We start from the raw sequence: 13370 nt of genomic DNA, 5'->3' as shown, positions 1-13370 counted from the left end.
TTTCTTGGATCTACAACAATTAACATTTTTAGTAATGACCTAGAAGAAAACAAAATCATCACTGAAAAAGTTAGCAGGTGACCCCAAAGCTGTGAGAGTTGTGAATGATGAAGAAGACGGGTCACTGATAGAGTGACCTGGATCTCTTGGTAAACTGGGTATAAGCAAACAATATGGCTACATCTACATTACAGAGACCTTCTGAAAGAAACCGTTCCAGAAAATCTCTTCTGAAAGAATTTCTTTTGAAAGAGTGCATCCACACACAAAATGGCTGCATCTACACTAGCAAGTTCTTTCAATAGACTTTTCTAAAGAAGGGAGCTCTTTTGAAAGATCGCTTGGAGCATGTACACACAAAAAATGTTCTTTTGAAAATAAATCAAAAGAATACAGCACTCCTTTTGAAATTGCTCTTCCTTTCCCATTTCAGGAAGAACACTCCCTTTTAAAACCTTTTGAAATAAAACGTGTGTAGAATCTCCATGTGCCCTTTTTTTGAAAGAGCAGTCCTCATGGAGCCTGATTTTTCAATCCCTGGTCCATTCTTTCAGAAGAGCAGGGGCTGTGTGGACATTCTCTTTCAAAAGAGCAGATCACTCTTTTGATATGTTTTTGGGTGTGTGGATGCACTCTTTTGAAAGAAGTTCTTTTGGAAGAGATCTTCTGGAAGGGTTTCTTTCGAAAGATCTCTCTAGTGTAGACATAGCCAAAAGTGGATCAAAAGAGTGATCTGCTCTTTTGAAAGAGAGTGTCCACATAGTCCTTGCTATTTTGAAAGAACAGGTTAGGGATCGAAAAATCAGGCCCTATAAGGACTGCTCTTTCGAAAAAAAGGGCATGTGGAGTGTCTACACACGTTTTCTTTTGAAAGAAACTTTGGAAAGTGGGTGCTCTTCCTGAAACGGAAAAGGAAGAGCAATTTTGAAAGGAGTGCTATATTCTTTCAATTTATTTTTGAAAGAACGCTTTTTGTGTGTAGCCACTCCATGGGATCTTTCCAAAAAACACCCTTCTTTCGAAAAATCTTTCGAAAGAACTTGCTAGTGTAGGTGCAACCTATGTGTTTTAATGTGATTAAAAGTAAATGCCTAAGTCCAGGAACAAAGAACGTAGGCCATAGGATGGGGAATTCTATCCTGGTAAGCTGTGACCTCGCAAAAGATTTGGAGATTGTGGTGGATAAACAGCAGAATGTGAGCTCTCAGGGCAATGCTGCTGACAAAAAGGCTAATGCAATCATTGAATGAATAAATGGTGGTAACTCAAATAGGAGTAAGGAGGTTGTTTTGTCTTTGTATCTGCCACTGGTGTGCCTGCTATCATGTCCGATATTGGCTACAATTCAGGAAAGATGCTGATGCATTAGAGGGGGTTCAGAAAAGAATCATTAAAGGATAAGACAACATATCTCCATAATGATAGACTCCAAGAGCTCAATCTTAACCAAGACAAAGTTCAGGGATGACATGATTCCAATGCCTATAAAAATATACATGGGAAATAAATTTAATAAGTCTCTTCCTTCTAGCAGAGAAAGGTGTATCACATTCCAATGGCTGGAAGTTGAAACAAGCAAATTCAGCCTGGAAATAAGGCCTAAACATAAGTGAAAGTAATTAGCCATTGGAACAATTCACCAAAGGTTGTGGCAGGTTCTCCATCTCTGAGTATTTTTAAATCAAGATTGGATTTTTTTTTTTAAAAAGCTATGTCATGGGCATTTTTGGAGGGGGGTCCCTGGCCCATGTTATACTGGAGGTCAGGCTAGATCACAGTAGTACTTTCTGACCTTGGAAGCTATGAATCTATGAAAAAAGTGGAAGTTATTATGATGAGTTAAATCACAGACCTTTCTAGTCAAGAGTTGTTAGTCAAGAATTCAGACTCAAACAAATAGGCTTGCATGCACACTGCATTCCCTTCTTCAGGGTTCACACAAAGAAATCTTGTAGTTGAATATTATACTGCAAGTAAACAAATTGTTACATATGCTTAATTTCCTGCTTTACATGTGTATCTGTGGAGTTTTGTATGAACAGTGGCTGCTTTGAAGCCAAGCTAAAAATTTGGCTGCTAAAATATTACGTCTTCCAAGGGTACGGGAATACACAAGTTTCTTTTCTCTCCTGCACACAAGTGTGTAACTTCTATCAATATATTAAAGGCCCACATCTTGTTCTCTAGTTCAATAAGACTGTTGACAAACAAGATAGACTGTACCAGTTAGCACAGGTTCAATTTATACTGCCTGCCCTGACGCTGAAAGAATGGTTCAGGACATGGCCTGACTGTGCCCAGCATAGCTGAGGTCCCTGGATTGCAGGTGTTGCCCGTTAGGGACCACTTGTGACAACATTCTTTTTGACATCTATGGACTTACATGGGATGCAGAGTATGTCTCCTGCACTCTTCACTTCCCACTATGACTGTGCAGGTCCAGGTACAATTTAATCGGGGGATAGTACATTTGCTCCTGAATATGTGGTGGGTCAAGTTTAGCTGTTAGGCCTTGGCCTTTATAGATGCATCTCACACCAAATTAAAAAGCAAGGGAGAGGGTATGTTGCTGTGTTTGTTTCTTCTTTGTATTTTGCCTTGTAGCCACATATCTATATCTAGAATTAGGACTCTGAGTTCCATGATTTGGCAGCAAGAAGCAGTGCTCTCGAATATGGCTTAAAATACCCATACTGCCTCTTCCTTTTAACCCTGGTATCCTCCAGGTGCTTATAAACTGGTTCTTTAACAATTTGCTCCATTATCCTGCCAGCTATCAAAATTAGGCTGTCTATAATTCCCCAGTTTCTGTTTGTTCCCCTTTTTAAAGATAAACACTAAATTTGCCTTTCTCCAGTTCTCTGCACCCTCACTAATCCTCCATGAGCCCTTGAAAATAACAGTTAAAGATTCCAAGATTGCTTCAGGTGGTTTCTTAAGTACCCTACTGACTTGGATACATCTAACTTATATAACAGTTCTTTACTTATTCTGGATTGCATTCATTCTGCCTTCTTAGTATTCTTCTTGAGTACCTAGTCAATATTAACCTTTTGAACGAAGATTGAAGCAAACCAGGCATTAAACATCTTAGCCTTCTTGTTGTCATCAACTATTCATTCTCCTTCCCCACAGAGTAGAGGAGTGGAGAACACTTTCCTTTTGCTTTCTCTTTATCCCATAATGTATTAAAGAACCTTTTTGTATTGGTTTTTATGTCTCTTTCTCCTTCGAAGGGGGCATGTAAATGAGCCTGATCAATGAATTGCAATGAGGCACTGTGCTACAGATGCAGAACCTCATTAGCATAATTCTCACCATGCAAACTTCAAAGTTGCTAACTTCAAAGCGGCAGCAAGTAGTCTAGCCATGGGTGCTTCGAAGTACCCATGCAACTTCGAAAATCCCTTACTCCCAAAACGTGTTGGGAGTAAGGGAAATTCAAAGTAGTGCAGGTACTTCACAGCGCCCACAGTTACTGCTTGCTGCCGCTTTGAAGTTAGCAACTTCAAAGTTTGCATGGCGAGACTTATGCTAAGGAGGTGCTGCATATGCAGCACAGCACCTCATTGCTATTCACTTATTGGGATTGTTTACATGCCCCCTTCAAAGGAGGGGGCTAGTGTAGACTTAGGTGTAACTTATTGCATGTTTGTGCTATTCTTTTGTACGTCTCCTTAATAATTTGTGTATATTTCTACTTTTGGTAGGATTCTATTATATTTTCTGGTCATTAAATAATTCCTGATGGGTTCCTATTAACCTCTTACATGCTTCTTATCTTTTCTACACATTGGGATAGTTTGCAGCTGTTCCTTCAGTAGTGTCTTTTTGAGACTTTGCCAGCTCTCATGAACTACTTTCTTCCCAGGGGACCTTAGCTACTCTTTCCCTAAGTTTGCTAGTCTTGTTTTTTTGAGGTCCATTGTCCTTATTCTGCTGCTCTCACTCCTTCCTTTCCTCAAAATCATGAAATCTATTATTTCATGACCACTTTCATCCAAATTGCCTTTCACCTTCAAATTCTAAACCAATTCCTCCCCATTGGTCAGAATGAATTCTAAAAGGGTGGCCTCCTGGTTAGTTCCTCCACTTTGTGGAACAAAAGGTTGTCCTCAGTGCATTCCAGGAGCTTACTGGAAATTTTGTATTTTGTCATATTACTTTTCCAATGGATGGCTGGATAATTAAATTCTTCCCATATTACCATTCCTTGTGTATTTGATATTCGTTCTAAAAATGCCTCATGTACCTCTTTGTCCTGATTAGAAGACCCCCTACCATGACATCACCCCTATTTTTCTTCTTTACAGCTCATCTGCCTCTCACCATCTATAATCATCCTGACATTATATGTGAAGGGACATTTCATTCTGGGTAATGTGAAATCTGTATGCACTCAATGCAGGATCACACAGTAGCTCTGAGTGTTAGAAAAACACACTTTAAATGCTGTGTTACATTGCCATGTGGTGCTGTACCGTATTTCATACTTCTTTCTGGGGATTGAGTTGGAAAGCTATCTTTCTCAACTTTTTTTGTAATGACTACGTATTTCTTTCCATGCTTAGATGCAGTACTAAAAGGGACAATTAAAACTGTAGCACAGGTGCTGATGTGGCCCATTTTTGTTTTCAAATGTTACTTATCTTTAGATTATTAAGAGTCTCACAGCACTTCTTCTGAGAGTAGGGTGTTAACCCAGGTGTCCTGGCCACACTCCAGCATCAGTAATAACATCCTGCCTACCTAAATTCCCCCTGTAATTTCAATTTCACACAATGTTCTTCACTTCCAGCCCTAAATTAGTGTGTGGCTCTGTACTTTGTGCCAGAAGTGGCTTTATATCAGCTGTGATTCCTGTGGCCTTTATATAGTTTGTAAAGTCTTTGAGATCCTTTACTACAAAAGTCACTATCTAAATGTAGTATTATCATAGCAGTTTTCTTTCCATACCACATCTGTTTGCTATGCTTTCAGATACCCTTCCTGTTCATACATTCAGTTTACTAAAGCACCAAACAATTTTAATCCTTGTGTTTTAAAAAGAACACTACATAAACTGCATTGTGAGCAATGTAATCATCTATTAATGTGTATTTATAAAATCAGTTGTCTAATCTCAGTCACAATTCCATTTCTTTCAAGTGCCTGGCCATTGTCTCACCAGTTCAAATAAACTGCATTATGCCACTTAGTTTGTGTATACAACCTCTATATGGATCTCTTATATGGATAAAGTTTTGTCTACTTTCAGGTCCAAAAACAGTTTAAACTTACTTTACATTTCTCATATCCTAAAAAAATATTTGGCTGGGCAGGGAAAAATTCATTGTCCATAGTCCCAGTGGGCTTTGTTCTATTTTGCAAGAATAAATTTGGAGTCATATTCTGGCTTTTGATATGCAGCAAGCATACCACTTCCATTGATATCAGTGAGAACCTCTTGCATCTGCAGCCAGAAAACAGCCCTGGAGTCTTTATACTCTCCCATGGTAGGAAATTTTCAGGATTAATTACTCTACACAGAATTAAATTGAATATTTAAGAAGGTTAGTTTTGTTTTCTTGCTCCTTTTTTGCAGTGTAGCTCATTCGTACTGATATGTTTCAATATGCAAAGAAATTCTCAGTCTTTGCAAAAAGAACTAACACCTTCTCCATCTCCCCCCACCTTGTTTTAATATGTTTTCTTGGTGCCAAAATATACAGAAGGCTAATATGTCACAAAGGAAAAGTAAGAAGAATAGGACTGTTTCTAAGGTAACAAAACGTTTTTATTTTATTTCCCACTCACTTTTATAATAGTTCTTGGTGCTTTGAAACTCTCCAGGCATTTTGCGAGCAATAAAAGGGGCAAATAACTTTCTTTCCTGAAAGTCTTTTATTTGTGGTGTTTCTTATCTGAGCCAAAACGTTAACTGCTTAAATGGTAGATGCAGTTACCCTCTGTTTACACAGCACCTCGGTGACTGCTTTAAAAGCATACACCTATTTTATTACTATTATTAATCCCAGTTATGCAGCTCAGCACATCATTTTGTATGGTGTTTTTCAAGCAAAGTCTCTCCCAAAACGTGTAAAAAAGTTTAATAATACAAAGTTAAATACTAGCAGAAGGGGGAGAGAGAATATCACAGCTATAGGCAAGGGATAAGAGAGAAGCTGTCAATTAAGATTTGAAAATAGTTTGAGCCTGATTCTCATTTACACGGAGGCCTATTAAAACAGCTGTGGCACTACATTTAAGCTTATTTAAGGCCCCTTTGCAGTCTGCCTTGTAAATGAGAATCAGTCCCATTGTGTCTATAAGACACCATTATGGGAAGGGTGTTCTAGACAGCAACAGCACCAGAATTACTCATTTTTAGTAAAAGAAGAGTCAGGGTCAAAGATGTGGGGTTGTGCTAGATAAGCTGCTGATGTGGGAAGGCAGAAAAGGTGGTGTCTTTGAGGCATGCTGCAGCAAAATCTATGGAGAATGCTAAATAGAAAGTACTATTGAACTGAATCCTAAAATGAATGGGAAACCAGGGGAGTGGTGAAGATAGAGGGTAATGTGGACCAGACTTATTAGTATATTGAGAAAATAGGCAGCAATGTTTTGCAAATGTTGCTGTCTCCAAGATGAAGCAAGGGAGAAGAGAGCTGTACTAGGCAGAGTGAAAGGTGAAGGCCTGGGTCAGAATCTCAGCAAAATTTAAGCCAAGCCTTCTCTTTCAGTGTGTCCTAGAACTTGGCAAACTCAGCCCAAATGTTCATAGAGTAATATTTAAAACACTTGTGGATTATTGCAATTATATCTGCTGGGCTTCCATGTTAGCATGTTCTGAACTCTGTTAAACATATTTCTTCTCTCTTTCTCAGGGCCAGATTATCCATTAGGCCCAATGTCTGGGGCCAACAAAAAGTGTAGGGTTTTCAAAAAAATCATAATTGACTCAAATAAGAAAAGAAAACTGCTATATCACACACTAGATATTTTGCTCTTTTATTAGAATACATGTACAAATGTTGATCAGTTAAATGCTTCCTCTGACAGCCATCTGACATTAAGTCTAATTCAAAGATGTCCTGAAAATTTAAAAAAAAAATCTTGATATTAAATACAATATTGGATCATAAAAATAAAATTACTTACCCATTTTTAATATTTGTATCTTCAAAAACAGTCCTTTCCAAGCACTATTTTGTCACTTTATTTTCAGGTCTAATTAAGCAATATTTCCCTACTTAATTACCAAGCTTTCATATAAGCTGGGCAGCAGCACAGCCTGGCAGCTGTTTAATGAGCCCCACTCAGGGGCTACTTCACAGGGAGCTGCCTTAATGTGGGAGGGATACTCCTCCTTCAGTATTAATTCCATGCTAGAGACACAGAGTTTGCTTCCTCCAGCTGGTAGGAAGGGGGAAAATAAGTGGCTGTGGGGCATAGGGGAGAAGATTAGAGTGGGAATTTGGGGTGTCCTTGCTGGGCTGGGAGAGGAGAGGGTTGGTGTTATTATAGTAGCTGGGTTTGGCTGCAGTTTCATGTGAGAAAGACAGCACTCTTCAGTGTGCTGAGCTGAGAGGAGATCAGGAGCAGACTACATGGGGTAGGTAAGGGAAAGAGGGGATGGGTGGGTCCTGGCATCATCTATCTGATGAGGTAGAGGAAGTTTGTTGGGTGTCCTGACTCACATGTATCTGGGCTGCAACTGATGGTGCCTGGGAGAGACATAGGGCTCTCTCTTGGGCTGCAGGAGGGGTGGGGAAGCAGGTTGCATGGGGGTGGGGATGGTATGCTGATCTGCTGGAATATGGGGGCATGTGGCTAGATGGGACATGTAGATGCTGCTGTAGAAGCTTCATTGTTTCATTAATGCATCAGAGTAAGTTTAGTCAAACTATATATTTCCTTTTCCTGAGGCTGGAGTGAGGAGGGGTTGGTGTTAATTACCAACTGGTGGTATAATTACAAGATCTTAAATATGCCAGGAAACTATAATGGGGGTGGGGGAGAAATAATGCAGTACTCGCTGTTAGACTTGTAGAGCAAACACAAAACAGTGACTCCTCAGCAGTTCTAGACCAAACTAGTTTTCACCTAGTATCAGTAGGAAAACATGAAGAGCTTGCTTTTGGGGTTGCTGAGTTTAACAGGAGGCAATCTGCCTGGAGATGTTAGTCTGAGCTAAAAATTAGTTTGTCTGTGGGGAGACAGATCCACAGTAGGCAAGGAGGGTGGAGAGATTTTACATTAGCAGATTTTAATGCAGGATCTGACTTCACTTGTATTGATGGTTTTTCTATTGTAAAGGGGCTAGGTTGCTTTTGTAGATAAGGATTATGTGGGTAGGCCTAGCTCAAGACATTTGCATGATTCTATTTCAAAGAAAATTTACTTATTTGTTAATGGCTCAAAGTATGGAAAGAAAAGTATTTTTAACAGATTTTTGGAGTGTTGCAGATGTCTGGAAACTGATCTTTATTTTTTTTAAATATCTTTTGTTAGTAATTAATACATAGTAAATTTTTAAAACTGGAAGAACTTTGCCGTGGAACCCACTTATTTGTTTAGCCTTTCGGTTAGAGTTGGATTCTGGAGAAGTGATTTCCATTAAATTTTAGAATTTGTTTAGGGAGATGCATTAATGCCAGATCTTTCCTACATGGCTGGTCTTGCGTGCCCTGGCTGTTGTGAGTCAATGGGAGTGCTAGGTATGTTGCAGGATGAAGAATGTATTTGCAAGTTTTTTAAAAAATGGATCTATCTACAAACTCTCTGAAGCTCCATGGTAAAATTCTACTCTGCAGCTTCTACTCCTTTGAGTTGGTGACACACCTAGGGCTTGTCTACACTTGCCCCCAGCTTTGAAGGCGGTATGATAATCAGGGTGATGGAGATTACTAATGAAGTGCTGCATATTCACTGCAGCACTTCATTAGTAAATTCTCCCCCACGGCAACTGCGAAGTGAGGAGTAAAGGACTTTGAAGTGCCCGTGGCTACATGCGTGTCACCACTTTGAAGTCTGACACTTTGCAGTTGCCACAGGGGAGAATTAGCCTAATGAAGTCCTGCATATTTGCTGCAGCACTTCATTAGTAATCTCTCATCACCCTGATTAGCATACCCCTTTCGAAGTTGGGGGCAAGTGTACACCCAGCCCTAGTGTGAAAGTTCAAACCAGAAAACTTTTATCTCTGTTTACTCAAGTGAAACAGAGACCTGTAATGATCCTAAAATTTAATTTAAATTTAAAATTCCCCATCACCAATGCTTATTACTACAGTGTTTGTATTTCACATCTGTGTTTCAGAAACCTTAGGCTACAATTAAACACTTTTTCTGGTGGAAATGTACAACCAGCATCAGCCACTGTACTGTTAGTTTGTAAATGATGCTGAAGGAGCTTCAGACACAATTATGCTCAGTTATCAGCTCTGCAGTGCATTGCATTGGCCTGTGGATTTTACACTTGTAGCAGCAGCAAAGTTGCCTTATTACTCTCCTTATCAGCTGATTATTCTTAGGATTCAAATGATAATTATATTATGCAGCAAAATGGCTGTTGTTTTAGAATGAAGTACGATGAATTTCTCATAGTGTGCTGCTTTCAAGAGTGAAAATTTAAGTGGGCGATATTAGGTGTATAAGTAACATGGTATTTCTCCCTTATATATTTCTATATAGTCTAATTTAAGGGCCTATAGTTATGAGTGTGCCTCGGGCCTACAAAGTGCCCAATGCAGCCCTGCACCTATTATTGGTATGCTGCTTGTGTACTTCCATGATTTCATTCTTAAAGTATTTTTCTACATTATCAACAAAAGCAAACCTCCTCTACTACACTTAAATTATATGCACTAATCCTCAATAATGCTTTTACTATAACGTGCAAGCATGACAGTCCTAAATGGCTTGTACAGTCCCGTCAGGCTTGTGTCTGAGAATCTGGGAGTTGTAGAGGCAGCAGGATAAGGTAGCATGGGTGAGCTATTAACAGTTCATCCTAGGCCCTCTAGTGTTGTTAGAATACATTTTGGACTTGAAGTAAAGAAAATGAGAAGGATAGAAGTACCAGCGTCTCCCCCCACCCGCCCCACCATACCCTTCATTATAGGCAAAAGTCATGAAAAACAGGTAAAGAAATTCATTTTCAACTCAGTGATTCTATTCCTATTAGATTACAACATCACAAGTAATTATTATATTTTTGAAGAACCCAAAGAGTCATGGATTCCCTTCTTAATTTTTGATTCCGTATGACCATCCTTTTTATTTTCAGTTTCATAGTACTGCACTTAAAGTTAAAAAGCTAGACAGGCAACACAACCATTTACTTCAGTGAAATGCATGGCCAACCATGGTAGCAACGGCCGGTATTGTTAGCGCAGTTCCATGCACATACAATAAGGAGCAAAGATGTAGTTAATATCAAACCTCTAATTAGGAAAGGGAATGTATCTGAGCAGAAAGACCAGATAACTTCAACAAGACATGGGACAAATACACTTTAGGTGGATCCTGCTATCTAGTGTCTCTTTTATATACAGAGGAATGAGATCCCCACTGCAAATGAGAAAAGACTAGAGGACCATTGATGCCAGAATATGGCATTCTTTAGGATGCAATATGGATATCATAGGTGTGTTTGCTTTAAAAACCTGCTCCTATCACTTCATTGCCCAGATGCTTATTAACAGTAGGTATACAGAGCCTTCTACTTATAAATTGACACTTGGAATCCAGCCCAGTTTGGTAGTAGCCTGTGTGAAATTAGTTTGGTGGCCATAATCCAGTTACAGAAGACAAGTGTCCACATCACAGAAGTTGCTGGTATAACTGGCTCTGAAAATTCGGTAATTGTTTAGACCCATGTGTGGATCTCCATTGAAGTCAATGAGAAATTTGCATGTGAACGGGCATACCCTGCTCAGTTTGTTTGTCGAGAGTCCCTTTCCTTCCCAACTGCCAGGCAACATATACAGGAGCTGACAAACATTTGTGTCCAAAATGTCACCACTCTAGTCCCACAATCTGTAGAAAGCAGTGCTCATTTTAAATTATTTTTGGTTTATAACATCTAGATTGATCTTCCTGGATTTCCAGGTACTGTTCTTCATAGTTCACAAAATACATCATACCTCTTGATTACAGAGTCAACTCAACCTTTCATTTTTCAAAAGTGAATACATTGACTTCCATGCAGTTACTTTGTGTTAGTCTATTTAAGGAAACTGTTAGCTACAGGTCTTGTTCACTCTTTGTAGACATTTTCCTAAGAACTTTTTCATAAGAGGCAGGTTCCGCCTCCTGAGTCCTCAGTAAAAATTTTCCTCTCTCCTTTCCCATTTTGCTTTATGCTGTGGGTAGGCTCTTGGTTTCTGGCACCCTCTTGCCTGAAGGTGGCAGCTTTTATGTGGGGCTAGATGCATGTAGATCTTTCTTTAGCTGTAAACGTGTGCTTAACTTTACATATGTGAGTAGTCCCATTGCTTGCAGGACCAGAGTCATAGTCTGTTACATTTTTGTGAGCTTATACAAATATCAAATATTATATCATAATATTCTAAATTATATACAGTCATTAATCGTCAGCTAAATTACGGTGATGGTGAGTTTTTTTGTTATTTTGAATGTGTGTTATTTTGGGAGATCATTGTATATGCTAATCTACACTACTATGAAATGTTAGCACAGATTGCCATACTTGCCAGTAAATGATTAAATGTTTTATATATGTATGCATCAACAAGAAGAGAAAGCAACCAAAATGTTCAGTTTTGGCTTCTGTTTGTCACTGACACTGTCTTCTATTTTAATATGATGATGGAATAATAATTCTACAAGAACATGCTTCTTATTGTTCTCTGTGCTTTTTTTTTCCCTTCACTGAAAATATTTAACTCCCAACTTTCCCTTATCTTTTCTAGGCCAGTATGTGCTTATGGTCCATGAAAAGACCATGCCCCCATTCTTGGGCCAGACCCTCCCACCAGCTTTCAAACTCTTGAGGGTTTTGCCAGAGAACCAAACTCAAGAATATTAAAATGGAAACGGTGAAAGCCAGCAGCACTTAAAGAAGGAACGTAAATGTGTAAAGAGTCAGGGGCCTTTATCCAACACCAACTAAAGTCAGTGCAAGTTTTATTATTAAGTATAGTGGGAGTTGGGGTTGCGCTCTTGAGTCTCGATTGTGTTTGTGCATTTCTCAGTGACAGGAGTTTGTTTGAATATTGTATACCAATCAGAGCAAGGAAATAAGTGACCACAGGGGATCGATTTCCCACTGGTCCTGTCTGGTAATATTTTAGAAGACAGATATTTCTGATTCTATTATTAATAGTAGGTAAAAGACTAGTCAAATCTATTTTTCATCAGAACAGTAGAGCCTCAGAGTTATAAGCACTTCAGAAATGGAAGTTGTAACTTTGAAATGTTCATAATTCTGAACAAAATGTTATGGTTTTTTTCCCAAATTTTATAATTGAGCACTGACTTAATACAGCTTTGAAACTTTACTGTGCTAAAGAAAAATGCTGCTTCTTTTTTTAGTTTTGTTTACATTTAACACTGTATTTGCTTTCACTCACTCATAGCTGCTGCTACCTGATTGTGTACTTCTGATTCCAAATGTGGTGTGTTGTCGAGTGGTCAGTTTGTAATTCTGAGGTTCTATTATGTGTATTTTACAGAATTGCATTCACATGAACTGGAGTTTATGTAGTAGTTTGATCAGGTAATGGAGATCTTATAAAACCTGTTGAACCTGCTGGGCACCCAATAAATGAAAATGTTCACAGCCAATTAACTTTTATGCGAACACCTCTGTAATAGCTTGTTTACTAATATATTGTTCTGTGCATAAAGTCTTGTTCATTAACAACATACAATAGTCCCCTGGGTTATGTGAGGATTGCGGTCCCATCTGCCCTCACATAAGCCAAATTTCGCATAAATCTGGGGCACTTTTTCCCTAGTGAAATGCAGCTGGGGATGCAGCAGGAGCACTGGAGCTCCTTTTGGAAGGTAAGTGCTGGGGTTGGGGGGCAGGCGGGTAGTTGGGGAGGGTTAAGCCTGGTGGTGGGTTGGGGCTGTGGGAGGACAGCAGGGAGTTAAGCCTGGGGTGGGTTAGGGCTGCAGGGGGAGCAGAGGGGAGTTGAAACAGAGCTGCATGTGCATGTGTGAGAGACAGAGCCATGCTCAGGGGGATGTGGGTGAGCCGGACTGCGGGGGCGGGTCTGAACTGAGGCCAGAGGGGGGTTGAACCAGAGCTCTGCGCAGGGCTGGTGAGCCAGAGCTGGGGGTGGTGGCGGTGTTGAACCAGGGCAAAGAAGGTTGAACCAGAGGCACACGTGGGGGTTTGAACTGTGGCAGGCAAGGGCA

At 39.6% G+C, this 13370-nt stretch overlaps 1 protein-coding gene across 1 annotated transcript in view; it reads left to right on the top strand.

Annotated features, from left to right (window-relative positions):
* Nucleotides 1-12772, top strand: part of LOC142025551 (MORN repeat-containing protein 1-like) — a 132042-nt gene extending 119270 nt beyond the window's left edge. Inside the window, 2 exon segments of the mRNA XM_075017978.1 lie at nucleotides 11918-12011; nucleotides 12013-12772. Of these exon segments, the coding sequence (XP_074874079.1) occupies nucleotides 11918-12011; nucleotides 12013-12064 (146 nt within the window). The 3' untranslated portion in view covers nucleotides 12065-12772.
* The last annotated feature ends 598 nt before the right edge of the window (nucleotides 12773-13370 follow it).

Source organism: Carettochelys insculpta, chromosome 23, assembly GCF_033958435.1.
Source record: "Carettochelys insculpta isolate YL-2023 chromosome 23, ASM3395843v1, whole genome shotgun sequence".
In the NCBI taxonomy this organism is placed as follows: Eukaryota; Metazoa; Chordata; order Testudines; family Carettochelyidae; genus Carettochelys; species Carettochelys insculpta.
This window is presented reverse-complemented; position numbering and strand designations above follow the sequence as displayed.